The sequence below is a fragment of the Muscardinus avellanarius genome, assembly GCF_963383645.1.
Source record: "Muscardinus avellanarius genome assembly, chromosome: 16".
Classification (NCBI taxonomy): domain Eukaryota; kingdom Metazoa; phylum Chordata; class Mammalia; order Rodentia; family Gliridae; genus Muscardinus; species Muscardinus avellanarius.
The window spans coordinates 69,250,560-69,273,013 of record NC_137802.1 but is presented as its reverse complement, the minus strand read 5'-3'; the positions used below and the strand labels follow the sequence as shown (position 1 = coordinate 69,273,013).

Genomic DNA, 22,454 nt, shown 5'->3' with positions numbered 1-22,454 from the left:
TGACCTTGTTTGGTGTCCCTTCCCACACCTCTCCTTTCCCTACCTTTCTCCCTGATGGTTGGTTCTCAGAGCAGAGCTGCTGGGTGGGTCTGGCAGAATGAGGAGCTAGAAAGTAGAGCTCTGTCAGGGGGGAGCTGGATGTGGCCCCCTCCTGTAAGGATCCATGTTGTCTGGTCTTACGGTTGGGAAGGAGCGTACGTGGGTGCTCTGACGGAAGTGGCCTTTCTAGTTGGGCGTTAACAGAAAACGCCATCACACTCCTAGTCCTCACAACTGGGCGAGCCTGGCCTCTAACAGCAGCTAAGCCCCGGGGAAGGGGACAAAGGGACCGCCTGTTTCTGCCCCCTCCGTGCAAAGCCCCGGGGAGCACAGAGCCAGGTGGCAGGGGCTGATCCCGAGTGCCATTGGGCTTTGACTGACACGCGGCTCCTCTGTGTCCTCGCCCCCGGGGACCTAGGTTTCCGTCCTCTCCGAAGCCGACCCGCAGGCCTTGCTGCAGGACCTGAAGGTAGTGAACCAGCTCTGCGGTCCCAGGAACGGGTGGGGTGTTCGTGTTTTGAGGCAAGCTTCACTCTCCCTCTAGTTTCTCCTTTACACCTTGTTTCTGAGCCCTTCCTGCCGCAGGAGTGGTGCTCGCCTGAGCTTTGCCCTTCTCGCCCCGCTGGGTGGAAACCAGATGTCCTGCCGCCTCGAGCCGCCTGGCTGGGGTCCCCCCATCCCCCGCCACACCTGGGGGTCCAGGGAGCAGTGTCTCCGCTAACGCCTCTCCTCAACCTTCCCCTGTACGTCTCTCCCCATCCCCTGCCAAGCGGGAGAGCTTTGTCATCCCACCAAGCCCAAATCTAATGTGCGTGTGTGAGACAGATGGACAGACGGACAGATGCACTGAGAGAGAGACGAGGGATGGAACCCAGGGATGTTCTACCTAAGAGCTACACCCCCAGCCCTGTTACTTTGTGCATGTGTGTGTGGTACTAAGGATTGAACCCAGGGCATTCTACCTCCAACCCACACTCCCAGCTCCATTTTTTTTTTTTTTTTTAACGGTACTGGGGATGGAACCCAGGGACATTCTACCTCTGAGCTACACCTCAACTCTGTTTTTTAGTCTTTTTATTTTTTGAAACAGGGTCTCACTGAGTTACGAAGGGTCTTGCTAAGTAGCTGAGGCTGTTCGTGAACTGCAATCCTCCGGTCTCAGCCTCCCAAATGCTGGGATTACAAGCATGGGGTACCACGCCCAGCCTTCTATTCTGTTTTGAAACAGAGTCTCACTAAGTTACAGAGGGCCTCACTAAGTAGCTGAGGCTGTCCGCAAATCGCGATCCTCCTGTCTCAGCCTCCTGAATGCTGGGATTACAAGCGTGCGCTGCCAAGCCCAGCTTTATGCACTGGTCCTTTTTTTTTTTTTTTTTTTTTTTTTTTTTTTGGTGGTACTGGGGTTCCTGGAAGCCCTTCTACCTCCGGGCTACACTCCCAGACCTATTTTTACATTTTTATTTGGAAACAGGGTCTCCTAAGCCAGCACCCACGGCTGGCTTCGAACCTGCGCAATCCTGTCTCTGCCTCCCAAGTGCGGGGATTACAAGCGTGCGCCACCACGCCCGGCTGCACTGGACCTTTAAGACATAAATTCTGAACCATGAATAAAGGCACAATCACACAGTACTCAGGCAGCCTGCCTGGGCCACTTCTGGTTCTCCCTCCCCTATACCCTGTCATCTGACCATTGGTTTTTCGGCCCAACCAGTTACCCCATTTTGCAATAGTCCCTGGGCCAAGGCCAATTTCTCAGCTCCAGCCTGTGGGGCGATAAAGAATTGTCCACTAAAGCTGGGCACACCTATAATCCCAGTACTTGGGAGGCTGAGATAGGAGGATCACATGTTTGAGGCCAGCCTCAGCAATTTAGTAAGACCTCAACAATTTACAGAGACCATGTTTTTTTAAAAAATTAAGCTCTGTGTGGTGGCACATGCTTGTAGTCCCAGTACTTGGGAGGCTGAAAGAGGAGGATTGCAGGTTTGCGGCCAGTTTCAGCTACTTAATAATGTCCTCTACAACTTAGTAAGACCCTGTTTCAAAATAAAGAATAAAAAATGAGGCTGGGGTATAGCTCAGAAGTAGAATACCCCATATTCAATCCCCAGTACCACAAATGAGAAAGAAAGAGAGAGAGAGAGAAGGAAGGAAGGAAGGAAGGAAGGAAGGAAGGAAGGAAGGAAGGAAGAATAAAATTTCTACTTTTTAAAAATTCCTTCTTAGCCGGGCGTGGTGGCGCACGCTTGTAATCCCCGCGCTTGGGAGGCTGAGACAGGAGGATCGCGCAGGTTCGAAGCCAACCTCAGCTACTTAGTGGGCTCTCAGCAACTTAGTGAGACCCTGTTTCCAAATAAAATATAAAATGGGTCTGGGAGTATAACCCGGAGGTAGAAAGCCTCTGGGTTCTACCCTCAGTACCACCAAAATAAATAAATAAATAAAATTCCTCCTTAATATTACATAGCTTATGGAAAGTCAAATATTTTATCGTTAGTCTTTTATAGTTCTTACTTTTTTCTATGAATCTACATTACTGCATAAAAAATAAATGCAATAAGGTTAAAAAAGTCTAATCCTAAGCTGGGTATGGTGGCACATGCCTGTAATACCAGTACTTGAGAGACTGAGACAGGAGGATTGCAGGTTTGATGCCAATCTAAGCAACTTAGTGTGAGACCCTGTCAAAATAAATAAAATAAAAGGGCCTGGGGTAAAGCTTGTAGGTAGAATGACCCTAGGTTCAGTCTTCAAAAATAATAATGATAAAATCACTGTCACCTGTTCTCTTCTTGGCTGGAGATTCAGCTTCTTAGCCTCATGTTGAATCCAGCTCCCTGAGTTCAGCTGGCCGCTCACGCCGGCCTGGCCGCCAGGTCCTGCCTCAGTTGGTGGCGGTGACTTCGAGTTTCTCCTTCCAGAAGCCTGGGAAGAGCCCCACCCTGCCCTGTTCACCGCTGCTTCCTTTCCCCAGCTCCCCGGTTTTCTCCTTTGCCTGTCACACTGCTGCCCCCGGTCCCTGCCACCACCTCAGCTGCGGTGAAGTGCCCGAGGCCCTCACTGCTCCGTGGGTGCCCAGCTCAGTTGGAGAGGTCCAGTGTCCAGGAGGCGGTCGGGTGGGGATTGGCCTGGCCTCCGGGGAGGGTGGCAGATGCCAGCGCAGCGTGGCGGGAGCATGTGTGGCGGAGAGTGGTCACATCTGCACACAGGGCAGAGAGAGGACTGGTGGGGTCCTGCCGTCCCTTTCCAGGGCAAGCCCCATGCCAAGGGCTTCCCACCAGGCCCACCTCCCAGGGCCACCCCTCTGTGGCCTCCGGGGGACACTGAACACACACGCTGTAGCGCCTTGCTTCTGGGCACTGTCTCCGTCCTGCCATTCTAGGATCTGGATGCCATGGACGCTGACCTCCTGGGTCTGAGGAAGACCCCTCCAGCCTCTGGCAAAAGAACTGCAAAGGGTTCTGGGAGAGAGGAGCTGCCCAGCAGTCCCCAGCCTGCTGGCAGGTCAGCAGCCAGTGAGAAAGGTGAGTGGGGACAGCTCGTGGGGCGCTGTAGGGAGGCTGTGGAGACATGGAAGGCACGTGGCAGGCAGTGCTCACAGCCTGGGGTTTCCTCTGCCTGGAATGGAGAGGCCAAGGAACTGATTTTGCCTCTGAGGCTGTCCTTGAACCCGCAGTCCTCCTGTCTCAGCCTCCCAAGTACTGGCATAACAGGTGTGCGCCATCACATCACACCTAGACTGTGGAGGAACTTTTTTTTTTTTTTTGCAGATCTGGGGATGGAACCCCCAGGGGCATTTGACCTCTGAGCCATACCCCCTGCCCTTTTTTTTTTTTTTTTTTTGGGTGGTACTAGGGTGGAACCCAGAGGCTTTCTACCTTCGGGCTATACTCCCAGTCCTATTTTATACTTTATTTGGAAACAGGGTCTCACTAAGTTGCTGAGAGCCTCGCTAAGTAGCTGAGGCTGGCTTGGAACCCGTGCGATCCTCCTGTCTCAGCCTCCCAAGTGCGGGGATTACAAGCGTGCGCCACCACGCCTGGCTTCCCTGCCCTATTTTTATTCTTTATTTTGAAACAGGGTCTCACTAAGATGCTTAGGGCCTCACTAAGTAGCTGAGGCTGTCCAGGAACCATGATCCTCTAGTCTCAGCCTCCTGAACTCTGGGATTACAAGCGTGTGCCACCATGCCTGGCTGGAGGAACTTTTTTGAGTTAAAATTTTTTTTTGTGTGTATGTGATACTGGGGATGGAACCCCCCAGGGGCATTCTACTTCCAAGGTACACCACCAGCCTTATTTTTTATTATTATTATTTTTTTTTTTTTTTATGGTACTGGGGGTGGAACCCAGAGGCTTTCTACCTCCGGGCTATACTCCTAGACCTTTTTTATATTTTATTTGGAAACAGGGTCTCACTAAGTTGCTGAGAGCCTCACTAAGTAGCTGAGGCTGGCTTTGAACCTGTGCGATCCTCCTGTCTCAGCCTCCCAAGCGTGGGGATTACAAACGTGCACCACCATGCCCGGCTCTTTTATTCTTTATTTCAAAACAGGGTCTCACTATGTTGCAAAGGGCCTCACTAAGTAGCTGAGGCTGTCCTCGAACTGTGATCTTCCTGTCTCAGCCTCCCAAATGCTGGATTACAAGTGTGCTCCGCCATGCCCAGCTCTTGAGTTAAAATTTCAGATGAGGGTTTAGCTCATTAGTCAAGTGCTTGCTTAGCATGTATGAGACCCAGGCTTTGATTTCCAATACTGCAAAAAATAATAATTTTCTCCAGAAAGGAAAGTTTTGTTTCTTGTCTGTGTATTACTGGGGGTTGAACTCAGGGACATTTTACTTCCAAGTTACACCCCTAACCCAATTTTTCTTTCTTTCTTTCTTTCTTTCTTTCTTTCTTTCTTTCTTTCTTTCTTTCTTATTTTATTTATTTATTGAGGGTTTGGGGATGAAACCCAGGGGATTTGACCTCCAAGCTACATCCCCTACCTTTATTTTTTACTCTTTATTTTGAAACAGGGTCTCACTAAGTTGCGGAGGGCCTCACTAAGTAGCTGAGGCTGTCCGCGAACTGCGATCCTCCGTTCTCAGCCTCCCAAATGCTGGGATGACAAGCGTGCGCCACCACGCCCGGCTTATTCTTTATTTTGAAACAGGGTCTCACTAAGTTGCGGAGGGCCTCACTACGTAGCTGAGGCTGACCGTGACCCTGTAATCCTCCGGTCTCAGCCTTCCAAGTACTGGGATTTCAAGTGTGCCCCACTATGCCTGGCTCAGAAAGGAAAGTTTGATGGTAGCCCATGTATCCCACAATCCTCCCATGTCTCTGTTTTGAGTGACTCATGGCGCAGGGACAGAGGTCGCGTCCTACCATGTGTCCCTGTCAGAAGCTGGATGAGAGTGGGGGGTGTGGACCCTCCCGTGTCTCAGTGTCCTGAGATGACGTGCTCCCTGTCCCTGGGGCCCCAGACCAAGGCGTGGAGGAGGACCGCAGCTAGGAGAGACCCAGGCCCGCGCCCTCTGTCTTCTTCCTGCAGGGGATGCTGCTCCCACCAAGAAGCCACCTCCCTCTCCCAGCAGGCCTGGGCATCAGCGCGGGAGGTTTTCCTTTGCAGGTAGCAGACCCCTCCCGCCCTGCCCCATTTGAGAGTAGCCTGAGCCATGATTGCTGCTGCCCGGATGTAGTTTCCCATGAACTTCAGGAGGGGTAGTTATGTTGTGTCCGCCAGGATGCTTGGAGAGCTTATTTGCAAGGACTTGGAAGCCAGACATCACACTGATGATGTCTGAAGGATAGGAAAAGTTCCTGTCTACTCACGAACGCATAGCTCTTTTACGCCTTGTGTCTTAGAAACATTTCCAGGAGCCCACGTGGCTAGCAGAGTGAGAGGCCCCGGGTTTGTCCAACCCCTGCCCTTGCCGAGTCTTGTCTCTGCGTCAGAGGCCCCTCGCCCGGGCCCTGCCCTGATGCTGAGGAGCGTGCTAGGTTCCGGTGGTAGGCTGGTGCTTGGCTTTCCTCAACAAAGCTGACAATCTGCCTCCGCTTTCCCTCTGGCTGTGAGACCTGGAAGACCCATTGGCAGGAATTTCCTCTGATGATGAGGAAGGAATGGCCGAGAAGCTGCCTGTGGCAGAGAGCGAAGGAGCTTCCAGCCAGAGCCCTGGCACCGCCAGAGCACAAGGTAGGGCGGAGGGCCTTGGTGCTCCTCCTGCAGGTGTCCCTGAGCTCTCTGGAGCAGACGCAGGCCCCGGCCCTAGGTCCAGGACCAGGAGAGTGTCAGAATCTGGGAACAGGAAGCGGGTGGGTGGGTCTAGGAGTGGGGCGAGGAGGGTGAGTCAGATAGGTGTGGGGCCCGCCGCCCCGCCCAACGCTCAGGTAGCCGAGAGCACCCTCCTCAGCCCACTCAGTCAGAGCAGAGGGCGTGCGGACTGAGGGCTTGGGGCTCTGGGTCTCTTTTAGGTCCCCGCATCCCTCTGACTCCTGGAGACACCCCCATTCGAAAGAAAGAGGAATTGCTGTTTGACGATGGGGACGACATCATGGCCAGCCTGGGGTTTGGAGACAGCCCCAAGGCAGAGAGGAGGCCGACTGGAGACCAGTGAGGACCATTATGGTGGGGAGTCCCCGGCCAGGCTGCCGCCTCAGCCCAGGGACAAGCCGAGGGGGAGCAGCGGGGTCCCTGACAGCCCCTGTGGTCACGCTCTCCTGTGCCCTCCTGCAGGGAGCTCCCGCGCCCTGCTCGCTCCAAGCTGGATGAGCTGCTGGGTCGAGGCACAGCCAGCAGACTCCTGGCGCGCCCGGGCACCGGGCAGCACAGAGAGTCCAAGCCAGACAAGAAGCAACAGAAGCCGCAAGGTGAGGAAGCCAGGGGACGGACGGGACGCGGTGGGACGGGCCAGGAGGGGAGGGCTCCTCCGAACCAGGCTCCGCCGCAACCTGTGACGGCTTCACGCAGTGGCGCTTACGCGTTGTTAGTCTGTAAACAGGGCGGAAGTGTCCCTAAATAACTGCCTCCGGGCGTGGTGGCGCACACTTGCGATCCCATTGCTTGGGAGGCTGAGACCAGAGGAGCACAGGTGTACAGCCAGCCTCAGCTACTTGGGGAGGCCCTCTGCAACTTAGACCCTATTTCAAAATAATGAATAAAATAGGGCTGGGGGAGCCGGGTGTGGTGGTGCGTGCTTGTAATCCCAGTATTCGGGAGGCAGGGACAGGAGGATCATGGTTCGCGGACAGCCTCAGCTACTTAGTGAGGCCCTTTGCAGCTCAGTGAGACACTGTTTAAAAATAAAGAATAGCCGGGTGTGGTGGCACATACTTGTAATCCCAGCATTTGGGAGGCTGAAACAGGAGCATCCAGGTTCGCAGACAGCCTCAGCTACTCAGTGAGACCCTTTGGAACTAGTGAGATCCTATTTCAAAATAAAGAATAAAAAATAGGGCTGGGGGTATAGCTCGGAGGTGGAATGCCCCTGGGTTCCATCCCCAGACCTGCAAAAAAAAAAAAAAAAAAAAAAAAACTTCCCCTCATCCCCTGAAGTGTCCCATTGCTTTGTGTAGCTGCTGGGTTTTTTTTTGTTGTTGTTGTTGTTGTTGTTTGGGGGTCTGGGGATGGAACCCAGGGGCATTCAACCTCCAAGCTACACCCCCTGCCCTATTTTTTATTCTTTAGTTTGAAACAGGGTCTCACTAAGTTGCAGAGGGCATTACTAAGTGGCTGAGGCTGTCCACGAACCACGATCCTCTGGTCTCAGCCTCTCGAATGCTGGGATTACGAGGGTGCGCCACCACACCCCCCACTTAGATACTGTTTGGTTTATGAATACACTGGTCAACACTCAAAGTATTGAGAAAGCTGGTTTCTCAATCTTGATAGGCAGCGGCTCATGGTTTGAAAATGGCTCAGGTCTGATGTTCCTCCGAGCATCACCCACCAGCCATCTATTGAGACTCGCTCTGTGACACCTGCAGCCTGCTGGGTCTGACCTGAGGGAGGTGGGCAGGGCCTGGCCAGCCTTCTCCAGAGCTTCCGGGTGGCTCTGTGCGGCGGCAGCACTGCCTCCAGAGCAGCCCTCTGCTGCTTATCGTACGTGAGATCCCGTGCTCCAGGTCACGGTCACGGGCTCCTTCGTTTACAGACAAAGAAGATTCCTGGGGCAATGAGGACCTCATCTTTGGGGCATACCAGCCCACCGTGGTCTCTGAGGCCCAGCAGTCCCGCCGGCAGTCTGTCAGGTACGTAGGGCCTGTGCGGAGGTCCCTGCAGCCTTCCCCATCCTACCTGACAGCCTCGTTCGGGAGGCCCGGGTGCAAGGCCCTGCCAGTGCGAGGAGAGGGGGCTTCCTGGTCCCCGCAGTTCAGGCAGAGGGGTGTAGGTACCCAGTGCTGGATCCAGTTGGCAGTAGAAAATTAAATCAGGGATGGAATTGTCTGTGAGTTTTTCTCCTATTGTATATTTCAAACTATTTCGAAGAGATCTCAAACTTCTAGACGTTTTTAAGACAATGCCAAGAACTCCTCCTGCCTTTCACCCAGGATCCACAGTGACCAGCATCAAGCCACATTCACTTTGTCTGCCTTTCGCTTTTTTGGTACTAGGGATTGAACCCAGGACCCAGGGGTGTTCTACAAACTCGGAGCTACACCCCAGCCCCCGCCTTTTTTTTTTTTCAGTACTAGGGATGGAACCCAGGGACATTCTACCTCCGAGCTCCACCATCAGCCCTATTTTTTTTTTTCCAGTTCTAGGGATGGAACCCAGGGCCTTTGGATCTCCGAGCTCCACCCCCTGCCCTATTTTTTATTCTTTATTTTGAAACAGGGTCTCACTAAGTTGCAGAGGGCCTCACTAAGTACCTGAGGCTGTCCGCGAACTGCAATCCTCCTGTCTCAGCCTCCCGAATGCTGGGATTTAAAGTGTGCGCCACCATGCTCAGCTCACCCTCAGCCCTACTTTTTATTCTTTTTTTTTTTTTTTTTTTTTTCTGCAGTACCAAGGATGGAACCCCAGGGGCATTGTACCTCTAAGCTACACCCCAGCCCTAGTTTTTTTTTTTTTTTTTTTTTTGAAACAGGGTCTCACTGAGTTGCTAAGGGCCTTGCTAAGTAGCTGAGGCTGTCCGCGAACTGTGATTCTCCGGTCTCTACCTCCCAAACGCTAGGATTACAAGTGTGCGCCACCACACCCAGCCCTTTTTTATTCTTTATTTTGAAACAGGGTCTCACTGAGCTGCAAAGGGCTTTACTAAGTAGCTGAGGCTGGCCATGAGCCGTGATCCCCCTGTTTCAGCCTTCCAAATGCTAGGATTACAAGCGTGTGCACCACACCCAGCCACCCCAGCCCTTTTTATTTTGATTTTTTATTTTATTTAGTTTTGTGGTTCTGGCAATTTAACCCTGGGGTGTTCTACCTCCGAGCTCCACCCCCAGCCCTTTTATTTTTTTGTGTGTGTGGTACTGGCATTTCTGGAAACCCTTCTACCTCCGGGTTACACTCCCAGACACCAATTTTTTTTTTTTTTTTTTTTTTTTTTTTTTTTTTTTGGTGGTACTGCGGTTCCTGGAAGCCCTTCTACCTCGGGGCTACACTCCCAGACCTATTTTTACATTTTCATTTTGGAAACAGGGTCTCCTAAGCCAGCGCGCGGCTGGCTTCGAACCTGCGCGATCCTCCTGTCTCCGCCTCCCAAGCGCAGGGATTACAAGCGTGCGCCACCACGCCCGGCCAGACACCTATTTTTTATATTTTTATTTGGAAACAGGGTCTCTTAAGCCAGCGCAGCTGACTTCGAACCTGTGAGACCCTCCTGTCTCTATTCTTTATTCTTTATTTTGAAACAGGGTCTCACTGAGTTGCAGAGAGCTTCACATACAGTAGCTGAGGCTGGCTGAGCGCCCAGATTCTCCTGTCTCAGCCTCCCAAACGCTGGGATTACAAGCGTGCACCACCATGCCCGGCTTCTTTATTATTATTTTAAAACAGGACCTCTCTTAAATTGCTGGGGCTGGCCTCTAACCTGCAATCCTCCCGTGCCAGCCTCCCAAGTACTGAGACTACAGGCGCGTACCACCACACCTGGCCTCTCTTTCCATCTGAAAAGCTCTATTCCACGTCAGTGTTTCTTCCCAATCCCAGAATGGTTTTTGATTTTTATTTATTTATTTTTTTTGGTGCTGGGGATTGAACCCAGGGCATGCTATGTACAAGCTCCTACCACCAAGCTACAGTGCTGTGAACAGGGCTTTATGCATCCCGGCCAAGTGCTCTCCATGGAGCTTCATCGTCTTCACACAACAGAATTTTTTTTTGGTACTGGCGATTGAACTCAGGGGCACCGTACCTCCAAGCTCCATCCCAGCCCGATTTTTTATTCTTTATTTTGAAACCGGGTCTCACTGAGTTGCAGAGGGCCCCACTAAGTAGCTGAGGCTGTCTGCAAACTGCGATCCTCTGGTCTCAGCCTCCCGAATGCTGGGATTATAAGATGCACCACCACACGTGGCAGAAGATATTTATTTATTTATTTATTTATTTATTTATTTATTTATTTATTTATTTTGGTGGTACTGGGGTTCCTGGAAACCCTCTACCTCCGGGCTACACTCCCAGACCTATTTTTATATTTTCACTTGGAAACGGGGTCCCTTAAGCCAGTGCGGCTGGCTTCGAACCTGCGCGATCCTCCTGTCTGCCTCCCAAGCGCGGGGATTACAAGCGTGCGCCACCACGCCCGGCAGGTAGAGATTTTTAGATCTGGAAATTTGACGTCACTGTTTGTAATATCCGTAGGCTATGGCTGTACAGATGGCTGTTGGTGGAAAACCTGAGTGCCACTTGGCGAGACTGGTTTTTCTCTGGGCATGTGTGCCCGTGTTTGCAATTCAACCGTGTTCTCTGGGGGCAGGATTGCCTGTGTTCTGATGGAAGTCAAGATGTCTATTTCTTGGCCTTCTACAAAAAGCACGTGACATGCCGCTGCCCAGCTACTGAGCTGGTCCAGGAGCCAGCATCCCTGGGCATCACAGACTCCTTGCCGCGTGCCTCATCGTCCCCTGAGCAGCAGAGGGAAGGGCTGGCCAGGGGCTGTTGGGTCAGGCTGCCTCTCTGCCTGACGTCCCCTTCTTGTCTTGAAACAGGTTCTTAGCAGAAAGTTGCCCAGACCCCAAGAGAGAACCGGCCTCCAAGCAGAGCCCTCCAGCAGCTTCCAGCCCCGTCTACCCCAGGAAGGGAGGGGCTGACTGGTTGGGCCTCAAGGATGATGACTTGGACCTGCTGCCTTCCTCTCTCACCCGGGAGTCCCGGAGGGGAGGGTTGGCGATCTCCGCATCCTCTGGACCCCCTCCTGCGAGCCAGCACTCAGCCCCAGACCTGCACCCTGGCCTAGCTGGGCTGCCCTCCTCTGGGACAAAGCCACCTGCAGAGGATGCCGGGACCCCTGCCAAATGCAGCCTAGCCTCCAAGCTGAGAGTGTCGGAGGAGAAAGACGAGGAAGAAGAGGACTGGCTAAGCCACGTCTTGTCTCGAAAGAAGTCCCAAGGTCTTGGCAGAGAGGAGCGTGTTGGGGCCTGTAAGAGCCTGCGCTCAGTGGGGACACTGGGCCCTCCGCCTTCTGACAGGTGCGGCACGGGCTGGTGTGTTTCAAGGGGAGGACTGGGCAGGATGGCGAGGCCCAGCCCTGCCATCTCCCCGTCGGTCTCGGCTGGGGTCCTGGCAGTGAGCTATGGGCACTGATGCCAGCTCTCCACTTGCTGCCCTCCCTCTTGGGCACAGTGGCGAGAGCTGCCGGTCTGCTCAGGGGCAGACATGACGGGACTGGGGGCTGCTGACACTCACCCTGACTGCCGGAGGGGCAGGAGCTGACTGATCAGGCAGCGGGGCGCAGGGCACCCTCAGGTGGCGGGTTCTTCCTTCTCTGCCTGTGAGCAGGGGCCCTGCCCACAGCACGCTTGGGACCCAACTAAGATGACTGAGTGAGTTGGGCTTCCCCTGTGCTCTTGAGGGTTTAGAGAAGACAGGCTCTCAGAGGCAGCTGCTGGGGAAGCGCAGAACGGCAGTGCGGTGGGGCAGGCAGTGGCGTCCTCCGAGGGCAGGAGGCAAAGGGCTGGCGAGGCTGAGGCCAGAGGAGGCCGAGGGGCGCTCTGCAGTGGAGCCAGGGGAGGAGGCTGGGCAGTGTCCTGAGAGCCAGGATGTCCTCATGCCCGGTGTTGGCGTGAGCCGAGGAGGGCAGCTTTGGTTTGGACCTGAAGCCAAGGGGACACTGTGGCCCGGGCCGACAAGACCCTGCTTCCTGGCCAGCCCCACATATGGGACAGCAGAGGAGAGGGGAGTGGAGGGCGGCCTTCCGGGCGCTGACCAAGCAGAGCGTCTTCCAGGCTGGACGAAACTAAGCAGACCAAGATGAGGCTGGAATGGGTCTTGACTCCATTGTATAGGTGTGCTCACTGTCACTCCATGAGCGGTGTCCAATCACTACACCCCAGTGGCTGCTGAGATGAGACCGTCTTAGAAGGCAAGGGCAGAGCCCAGGAGCTCAGGCCTGGGAAGAGCTTTTGAGTGGGAGCCAAAGGAGGGCAGAGGAATGCCGTGGGCTTCACACGAGCTGGTGCGGGGCGGTGCCCATCCACCCTCCCCCGGGCCTTGCTCACCTTCACCTCTTGCGTGGACTTTCCTCAGCCAACCTGTGGCCAGCGCGCAGGGGCCTGAGCCGGCAGCTGCTGGAGGAACGTCAGGAGCACAGGAGACGCCAGTGTCCAGGCCGGACGTCATGGGGTACGTCTGCAGGGCTGAGTGAGGCCCGGGGCCCTCCCACCCTCCCTGGGATGTGGACAACTGATGGCCGCGCTGAGACTCAAGGTGGCTAACTGGCTCTCCAACGGTCACTGGTGTCCTGATGGTGGTGTCCGCCGATGACATCCGTTAGAAACTGTTTCCCCACTTCCTCAGGTCCTGACTCCTAGTGACGGTCATCCCTGGGCCTCTCCTCCCGCCACTTCAGCCAGGGTCTTTCTTCACCCCGGGTACCGCCATCCCCATCCCTCTGTGTCCTACACAGAGAAGAATTGGGCTTGGTTGTTTTGTGGTGCTGGGGACTGAACCCAGAGGCATTTTGCCTCCAAGCCATGCCCTTGGCCCTATTTTATTTTTAATTTGGAAACAAGGTCTCGCTAAATTGCTGAGGCTGACTTTGAACCTGCGATCCTCCTGTCTCAGCAGCCTCCCAAGTACTGGGATTACAGGTGTGCGCCACCATGCCTGGCTCCACAGAAGACATTTGACCTGGTTCCCCTTCCTGTGTCCTCAGGCCCCCCATGAGTTGGAGCCATGCTGCCTTACCTCTTCCCGCAAGTGACTCAAAGAGGGGAGCCGCCCCTGGAGGCCCCCCCAGCACGGGTTGGTGTCCTGCTGTGTTAGGGGTTTAGCCCTGGGGAAGGAAGAGGTGCCTTGAGCTCCTCTGGGCCCAGGAGGATGAGTGACGGCGGACTGTCCTGTACACATGATGGCGGGAGCCCTGGGCTCCTCGGGGCCTCCCACCCATTTCTCTGCTATTGATTTTTCAGAGCCTGCAGTTTGTTTCCCGAATTCCCAGGAACCCACAGGGCTCTCTGTGCCTGTCCAGGTAGGGAGGGTGGACAAGTAGGTATAGGTCTGGGTCCAGAGAGCAGTTCTTCCATGATCAGAGGCAACTCCAGGGCTGGGCATGGACCCTCTAGGAACTGTGGGCCGCATACGTCCTGCGGTCTCGGCCAGCTCACTTTGGTGCCCCTCAGCATGACCTCAGGTGGAGGTGGCGGCCAGGGCAGGGCAGCTGGCAGTGCTGCAGTTGGAAGCCGTCCCCATCCCAGCCGTCCTCCCACCACACCTCCATCCCTGTCCCCAGGTGCCGCAGTCACCTCTGGCACCTGGGCCTGGGCCGAGTGGACCCGGGAGCGTGGCCCTGGGGAATGAGTGAGGAGCAGCTCCTGGGAGTCAGATTTGGGTCAACATGTGGCCACAGCCCCCACAGAAAGGGCCTGTGTTGGAAGCTTTTGTGATAGCGGAGACCCTGCTTGTCTTGGCAGCTAGAGACCACGCTGGAGAGGATGTCGTTCTGGGGGAGGGAGGGATGCTCCTCGGTGGCTCTCCAAGGCCTCGTGGTATTGGCATTTTGGTCTTGTCTTTGTCTGCAGCCACAGATAAGGGGCAGGCCAGGAGGTCCAGTGGGCAGGGAGCAGGGTAGCCAAGCTTGGTGACCTCTGAACCTACAAGCGCTCTCGTCCTCTCCACAGCCCTTTCCCCCAGAGTCCCTGGTGCAGCACCTGCTGCCGGGCGCAGGATACCAGAAGCAGCTCCTGACAGCCCAGGCACAGCTTCAGAGTGGTACTCTCCAGCTCCAGGCTGAGCTGCTGCAGAGCCAAGCCCGGCTGGCAGAGCTGGAGGCCCAGGTGAGGGTGCCTAGCAGCTGGCAGTGGGTGGGCCACGAGCGATGGGCGTGTCCCTGCAAGGGGCTGGAGGTTTTAGGGAGAAGGACTGGAGGTGCAGAGGCTAGGAGCACAGAGACGGAGGGCCTCCGCTGCGCTCACTCCATGCCGGCCACCCGCCATCTCCTAGGTGCAGAAGCTGGAGCTGGAGCGGGCCCGGCACCAGCTTTTGCTAGAGGGTTTACAGCAGCGGCACCAGGCGGACCTGGACCTCATCGAGAGTGCACACAGGTATCCACCGGCGCTTCCCGCCCATGGCCCGCCTTGGCTTCCCCAGGCTAGCCTGCCCAGCTCTGCTGGACTCTCCTCCCCGAGCCCCGAGACCATGCCAGTGTGCTCGGAGAGGCGCTCTAGGTAGCCGTTGTATTGGCAGAAGCCGTGTCCAGGTGCTGGAGACATCGTACCAGCAGCGGGAAGAGCGGCTCCAGAGAGAGAACGAGGAGCTGTCGGCTCAGTTCCTGTCACGTTGCCGGGAGGCTGAGCAGGCGCGCGTGGAGCTCACAGCCCAGCACCAGCGGCACTTGGAGGCGGCCATACAGGAGAAGGACCAGGAAATAGAGCGGCTTCGAGAGCTACAGCGGTGAGACACCAGGGCTGGTGGGCAGGAGCCTGGGGCCCCGAGCCAGGGCTTGAGCCCTTCCCTTCGGCCCACTGGAGTGAGGACTAAGGCTGGGTCCAGCACTCCCCGTGGGTGGGGTGCCACCCACTCTTCTGAGGCAGGCCAGGGCCAAGCTAAGCACAGGTCAGTCCTCTGGCCAGGTGGCTCAGGGGAGGCTGGTGAGTAGCTCCACACTGCGAAAGGTGTGCTTGTTGCCGGGCCTGGTGGTGCAAGCTTGTTATCCCAGCCAGCCTCAGCTACTTAGTGAGGCCCCCCACAACTTAGTGAGACCGTGTTTCGAAATAAAAATTAAAAGCCGGGCGTGGTGGCGCACGCTTGTAATCCCAGCATTCGGGAGGCTGAGACTGAAGGATCGTGGTTTGTGGACAGCCTCAGCTACTTAGTGAGGCCCTCCGCAACTTAGGGAGACCCTGTTTCAAATTAAAAAGAATAAAAAATAGGGCAGGGGGTGTAGCTCGGAGGTTGAATGCCCTTGGGTTCCATCCCCAGACCCGCAAAAAAAAAAAAAAAGTTAAAAAAAAATTAAAAAATAGGGCTGGAGGTGCGGCTCAGAGGTAGAATGCCCCTGGGTTCAATCCCCAGCACCACACACCAAAAACATGGTGTGCTTCTGCCTGTTGTGGTGAGCTGGTAGCCTTTCTAGAAGAAAACAAAACTAAGAACAGGTGCCTAAGGGACTCAGAGGTCACCAGGGCTGGAGCAGCCCTTAGAACCACAGATGGACCGGACATGAGGGTTACGCACATAGCTTGCTCTGTGAAAAATGTCCTCTGCTGCGTAACAGGAGGAATCCCTTGGTGTGGGTGACATTGAGGCACCAAGACACACGCTAGAGGAAGCAGGAAACTGAGAAAGTGCCCGGGAGAGGAGGAGGAGGCAGAGGAACTTCTCAGAGGCACTCCTTCCGCGAGGGGCTGCCTTGTGTCCTCGCTGTCGTGTGGTCTTGCTCAGAGTGGCCCTCTGCCTTCCCTGGCCCTGCCGCCTCCCCACAGGGTGTCCATCTCAGAGATGCGCAAGGACCACGAGGAGCAGCTGCAGCGGCTGAAGCTGCTGAAGGACCGAGAGATCGATGCTGTCACCAGCGCTACCTCCCACACGAGGTGTGCTCAGGGCCGGCGTATTGCCGGGTGCTGGGGCTGGGGGTTCCTAGGATGTGGTGCCCCAGTCTTCCAGTGTTAGTCAGATTTTTGTTGCTGTGACCAAAATACCCCACAAGGACAATTTAGAGGAGGAAAGGTCTATCTTGGCTCGGGGTGTCCGAGTCTCCCTGCATGGCAGGCTGGCTCCAGGGCAGAAGCATCATGGTGGTGGGGGCAGCAAATGGCGGCAGGAAGCAGATAGCAGTGGGCGGGGCCAAGATGACCCTCCCAGGCGCGCACCACACACACACACACACACACACACACACACACACACACACACCGGTGAGCGCCTGCCTGCCTCCCGCTGGGCCCATTCAGCCACCAGCCTCCAATCCCCTTGGCCCGTTTCTGAACTGGGATGCATTGGGAACTTGGGGAGAACTTTCCAGATGCAAGCTGCAGCACCACCCCCAGGTCCCTGAATGGCATCATAGAGCAGATGGAGAGGTTCTCCAGCAACCTGAACGACCTGTCCTCCCGGGTGGAGGCCTCACACCTCACCACCTCGAGGGAGCGAGAGCTGGGCATCCGGCAGCGGGACGAGCAGCTACGAGGTACCCCCAGTGGCCCGGGTTCCCCCTGGGGGAAGGGCAGCAGGCACTGAGCAGCCTTGGGCCGCTCCAGCACTGCAGGAGCGGCTGGGTCAGCAGCAGCGGGACATGGAGGAAGAGCGCAGCCGGCTGCAGGAGGTCATCGGGAAGATGGAGGCGCGCCTGAGTGAGCAGAGCCGGCTGCTGGAGCAGGTGCGCCGGGCCTCCCGTGCAGGACCCACCGCCAGGGCCTGGGTCTCCCTCCCTGCCGTCTCACGTCTTCCAGCTGCCTCCCGCCCTCTGCACTGCCCGCCTGGGCACACAGGGCCACCTGGCTGCACCGCCCGTCACCTTTTGCTTGGCTGCTGGACCCAGGGCCAGCTCCCCACCACCACCTCACCTCCCACCGTCAGCCGTACCTCTTCTTTCCTCCTGTCACCCAGACACATCACATCAGCTGATGCCTAGCATTTATTCATTCATTCATTCATTCATTCATTCATTGTGGTACTGAGGGTCGAACCCAGGGGCATTCTCCTCTTCTTTTTTTTTTTTTTTTTTTTTTTTTGGTGGTACTGGGGTTCCTGGAAGCCCTTCTACCGGGCTACACTCCCAGACCCATTTTATATTTTTATTTGGAAACAGGGTCTCTTAAACCAGTGTGGCTGGCTTCGAACGAGCGCGATCCTCCTGTCTCCGCCTCCGAAGCGTGGGGATTACAAGCGTGCACCACCATGCCCGGCTTAAGGGCATTCTCTTCTGAGCTATACCTCCAGCTCTTCAGCTCTTTTTATTTTTTATTTTGAGACAAGTCTCCCTAAGTTACCACACACTAGCCTCAAATTTATGGTCCTCCTATCTCAGCCTCCCAAGTACTGGGATTAAAATCTTTATTTTGTATTAGATTATAACATAATAGGTTTCACTGAAAAAAGTAAAATGCAGGAAACCACAAACTAGAAAATTAAGCTGGGTAGAGTGACACATGCTTATAATCCTAGCTATTTGGGAGGCTGAGGCAGGAAACTCACAAGTTTGAGGCTAGCCTGGGCAACTTAGTGAGATCCTGCCATAAAAAATAAAAAGGGATGGGGGTAGCCCACTAGTAGAGCACTTGCCTATCACCTGCAAGGCCTTGGTTTCAGTACCCAAAAAAAAAAGAAATTACCCAGTAGCCAAGATATCTGTAGCCTTTTCAGTGTAGATGTAGATGGTATTATATCACAAACCACATCTTCGCTCCTGGTTCCATAGCTGTTAAGCATGTCCTCGGGCCGCGCACAGCTCATTTCTTGCCCGGTACTTGCATGCGCACTGGGCCCCTGCGTGGCGCCAAGGCCACTGCTGTTGGTCTGTTTGGCTGGTGGGAGCAGGTGGGCGGAGTGTCAGAGCTGGCACTTGGGGCAGGGCTGCTGCTGTCCTTGGCCCTCCTGAGCAGTCGGGGACCCGATGGCCAGGCAGGCCAAATCACAGGGGCTGGACCCTGGCAGTGCCTCCTAAGAGCCCCTCTCCCCGCTTTGCACCACTTTGGGAAGGAGACTTTTGTGGCTTAGCACAGGGGAGGTGGGTAGGTCTGTACAGCTTGTCAGAGCCCCTAGGGCTGATCCTGGAGCCAGGCACCCAGCTCTCGCCTGCCCTGCACCCTGCAGGAGCGCTGGCGAGTGACCGCCGAGCAGGCCAAGGCGGAGTCCACGCAGCGAGCCCTGGAGGAGCAGAGGAAGGTCTTGAACCAGCAGATTACCATGGAGAGGGAGGAGCTGGAGAGGGCCAAGGTGAGCCTAGTAGCACGAGCAGCTGCCTCCCTGCCAGGAGGACGGGGAGACACTCACCCCCTGCCCCTGCCCCACGTCCAGAGTGCCTTGCTGAAGGAACAGGAGTCCGTCATGCAGAAGTGTGGGGAGGAGAGGCGGCGCCTGGCAGCCGAGTGGACCGAATTCTACGCACAGCAGAAGCTGAGTAAAGAGCGGGCCGAACGCCAGGCAGAGCGGGCGCTGCAGGTGGACAGCCAGCGGGAGGGCACCCTCGTCAGCCTGGCCAAGGTAGGGACCTCAGGGGGCTGGGCAGCCCGCCTGCCATCCGCCCAGCTGCTTGAGCTTCCAGGCTCAAGGAGTATGAGGTGCAGAATTAAAGCCACAGTCGTCTCACAGTGCCTTGTTAGGCCCCTCAGGCCCTCGGCACACGTTTTCCTCACTCAGTCATCACTGGCACCAGGCACAGTGGCATGCCCCGTCATCCCAGCGCCAGGACACGGAGGCAGGAGGATGGCCAGTTGGAGGCCAGCCTGTCTAACATAGGGCTGTGGGTGTGCCTCGGTGATAGAGCGTGCACAGGGTTCAATCCTAAGCCAGGTTTGATTTTCTATAAACACCCCAAAATTAAGCCGGGCATGGTGGCGCACGCTTGTAATCCCAGCATTTGGGAGGCTGAGACAGGAGGATTGCGGTTCACGGCCAGCCTCAGCAACTACTTAGGCCCTTTACAACTCAGTAAGACCCTGTTTCAAAATAAAGAATAAAAAATAGTGCTGGAGATGTAGCCTGGAGATAGAATGCCCCTGGGTTCCATCCCCAGCATCGCAAAAAATAATAACAAATCCCCCCAAATTAAAATTTTTTCTTGGTTCCCAGGTTTCCATGATTCATTTATTTTTGTGATTTATTTATTTATTTAGTGGGTGGTACTAGGGATGGAACCGAGGGGCATTCTATCTCTGAGTTACACCCCCAGCCCTGTTTATTTTTTATTTTGAAACAGGGCCTCACCAAGTTGCCGAGGCCGATCTTGAACCTGTGATCCTCCTGTCTCAGCCTCCCAAGTCCTGGAATTACAAGTGGGTGCCACCATACCCGGCTTGTTTCCATGATTCAGATATTTTAGAAATGAGAAAACTTGAGGTTCAAGAGAGACGCACCTGCTGCCGTTAGGTGGCTTGTCAGGGAGGAGGGAGAGCACCCTTGCTTGGCCTCAGGCCGGGCCCGTCCTGGCAGCCCCTGGTTCCGCCATCCTTTCCAAGGCAGAGTGGTCGGAGCGGGCACGGGGCTGCCGCACAGCCTGGCGCAGCCCCTGAGAAGGGAATGCAGCAACGGGTCTGCCTTCCAGGAACAAGCAGAGCTCAAGGTGAGGGCCAGTGAGCTCCGGGCCAAGGAGGAGCAGCTAGCAGCTGAGAAAGAGGCCGTGGAGCGGGAGCGGCAGGAGCTGCGGCTGGAGAAGGAGAAGGTGAATGCTGCCTCCCTGCGCCTGCAGCTCCGCGCAGAGGAGGTGGAGCACATGAGCAAGGTGCGGCTGGGGTGCACCTTTGGGTGTTGGGGTACCGTCTGGCTCCTGCCAGGCCTCACCTGGTCCCCTTCCTGCAGGTTGCCTCCAAAAAGTATGCAGAGGGCGAGCAGGCGCTGCAGGAGGCCCGGCAGGTGCAGTCCCAGCAGCAGGCCCGGCTCCAGGTGGTGCAGCAGCAGCAGGAGCGGCTGCGGCAGCAGGAGCAGCACGTGCATCAGGCAAGGCCCCGTCCTCCCTCCGCCCCGCTCCCAGGGCCTCCCCTCCCCTCTGAGGCCTTCTACCATCCACAGGAGCACCTGAGCCTGGCCCAGCAGAGGCTGCAGCTGGACCGTGTGCGGCAGGACCTGCCCTCTGGCCTCCCGTGGATGCTCTCCAGGGCTCAGGGCCCCGCAGCCTCCGGCCTCGGTGGTAAGTGGCTCCAGGAGGAAGGGACGAGACCCAGCCAGCCCAGGGCGGGCGGAGGAGAGCCACCTGACCGCCTCTAGCCTAAGTTAGGGGCCAGCTGGGGGTTAAAGCTTTTGGCCATTTCTCTTTCACACTGCATGTTATCTTGGGCTGGAGGGCTGGCCCTGGAGGAACAAGCCACGATGCCCGGTTTTCCTGCCAACACTTTGCCTCCCGATTCCTCCTCAGCCTTCTCGGCCCTCGCGGCTCCTGCTCCCAGCTCGAGTCAGTGCAGCCAGCCGCTGGCCAGCCAGGGCCCTGCGCACCTCCTCGCCAAGCTGGCGCTGCTGAAGCACACGGCCCAGCAGGTGAGCGGCCTCCAGATCTGGGCCCTTGTGTTCACTTGTGCCAAGCAGCTTCTAGCTCAGGGCAGAGCTGTCAGGAAGCACGCCGCGGCCCGGGAAGGCTGGCCCCTGCTCCCGGGAAGTAATAGTGCAGGCTGCTTGGAGTGCGACTCTGAGACTTGCTCCAGCCAGCATCTGTACAAAATAGTTGACATATATGATCTTAGTTAAACCTCACAATGGCCTGTGACAAGAGTCACTCAAGGAGTATGTCGCGTGCGGGCGACACTGAAGGCTCTGTGTGCCTCGGGACCTTTCTCCTCACCAGCCCCGGGGCAGACGGTCCTCGCTCCAGTTTACAGTGAAAGCCAGGCCGGGCGACCAGAGGTCACGTGTCCTCAGGTCAAGTGGCCTCCGCAGGCCTGAGCCCACAGCCCCTCTCACTCCACACCCAGCTCCTTCATGCCCCTCGTGCCTCCCCGGGCAGGGAGTGAGCAGGGAGGGCCCCCACGTGAGGTCTGGCTCGGCCAGTGGCAAGAGGCCCTCTGTGCAGGGAGCACGGACACTTCCCGATCTGTCTCACAGGACCACGACTTCTTGGAGAACGAACAGTTCTTCCTGGAGACACTGAAGAAAGCATCCTACAACGTGACTTCCCACTCTGCGTGAGAGGAGCCTGCCCAGTGCCTTCCCAGTCCCGGACCGCAGAGTCCTCCCACACCATGCAGCGGGGTCTGACTGGGTCTGATGTAGTTCTCCACAAGGACAGGCGCCTGCAACTGAAAGGCGGCTGGCAGCCCGCACCCAGGACTCTGCAGCACCCCAGAGCCCTGCAGGCGACTAAGCTCCCAGCCGAGGGTCCTGGGAGGCAGCTCCCCAACTCCAGCTGGTGTATGAACCCCTCCCTCCACAGGCCGCACCCCACCCTTGTCTCTCGCTGAGGGGGACACAGAGAAGGGCCTCTGGCCTCCTGGCCAAACAAGCAGGAGGTCTGGTGGAGACAGGGAGGGCACGGTGCCAGGTTCTTCCTCCCAGTCAGGGTACTCTTGGGATTTGGCCAGCCCCATGCCCTGCTCCCAGGCTGGCTTGCAGAGTCCCCCGCTGCCCTAGTGACTGACCAGCTGGGTCTGGACGGGGGCCTCTTTGGCTTCTTCCTCCTCATCTGGGCCCCCACCAGAAGCGGGAGTGGGGAGCTCTGAGCAGTGATGGTGGCAGGGGCTGGGGAGGCCAGGAAGGAAGACAGCCAGAGCCTCTGCCCCTGCGGAGAAAGGCAGCCCTGGGGGCCACAAAGGGCTGCGCACACCCCGTGCCTTCGCCACCCTCCCTGCGCAGGCGGTGTGCCAAGGCCGGCTGGAGGGACCCTGGGAGGAGAAGGCTGGAGGAGTGGGAACTGTTCCCAGCAGACCTAGGACTGGCCTACTCAACTAATAAAAAGACAGTGACTGTAAAGTAGCCTCTGTCCAGGAGTGGTTCATCCATCACCTCCGGCCTCGGGAGCCGGAGGGCAGAGGAGGAAAACGCTCACGAAGAGAAGCCGCACCAGCTGTGCCTCTGGGCTCTTTAGAACAGCCTTCAGAGGGACCTTGTTTGTTTGCCAACAATTTGTAGCTTTGGTCTTGGACCCATTTAACTACTTTAAAAAAATTTTTTTTGCAAAGCCGTG

The 22,454-nt window shown here is 56.3% G+C and overlaps 1 protein-coding gene across 1 annotated transcript in view; it reads left to right on the top strand.

Annotated features, from left to right (window-relative positions):
• FBF1 (Fas binding factor 1) overlaps positions 1-21,460 on the top strand; it is a gene marked incomplete at both ends in the record, with an annotated part of 31,307 nt that extends 9,847 nt beyond the window's left edge. The window contains 24 exons of the mRNA XM_080714135.1: positions 458-508; positions 3,422-3,563; positions 5,579-5,656; positions 6,104-6,223; positions 6,502-6,640; positions 6,764-6,897; positions 8,181-8,277; positions 11,179-11,658; positions 12,716-12,811; positions 13,344-13,432; positions 13,600-13,658; positions 14,308-14,469; positions 14,636-14,730; positions 14,873-15,079; positions 16,111-16,218; positions 16,675-16,814; positions 16,885-17,003; positions 18,440-18,562; positions 18,644-18,829; positions 19,890-20,066; positions 20,144-20,281; positions 20,354-20,471; positions 20,697-20,815; positions 21,377-21,460. Of these exons, the coding sequence (XP_080570261.1) occupies positions 458-508; positions 3,422-3,563; positions 5,579-5,656; positions 6,104-6,223; positions 6,502-6,640; positions 6,764-6,897; positions 8,181-8,277; positions 11,179-11,658; positions 12,716-12,811; positions 13,344-13,432; positions 13,600-13,658; positions 14,308-14,469; positions 14,636-14,730; positions 14,873-15,079; positions 16,111-16,218; positions 16,675-16,814; positions 16,885-17,003; positions 18,440-18,562; positions 18,644-18,829; positions 19,890-20,066; positions 20,144-20,281; positions 20,354-20,471; positions 20,697-20,815; positions 21,377-21,460 (3,261 nt within the window). The remainder of the gene's footprint in view (positions 1-457; positions 509-3,421; positions 3,564-5,578; positions 5,657-6,103; positions 6,224-6,501; positions 6,641-6,763; positions 6,898-8,180; positions 8,278-11,178; positions 11,659-12,715; positions 12,812-13,343; positions 13,433-13,599; positions 13,659-14,307; positions 14,470-14,635; positions 14,731-14,872; positions 15,080-16,110; positions 16,219-16,674; positions 16,815-16,884; positions 17,004-18,439; positions 18,563-18,643; positions 18,830-19,889; positions 20,067-20,143; positions 20,282-20,353; positions 20,472-20,696; positions 20,816-21,376) is intronic.
• Between the last annotated feature and the right edge of the window lie 994 nt (positions 21,461-22,454).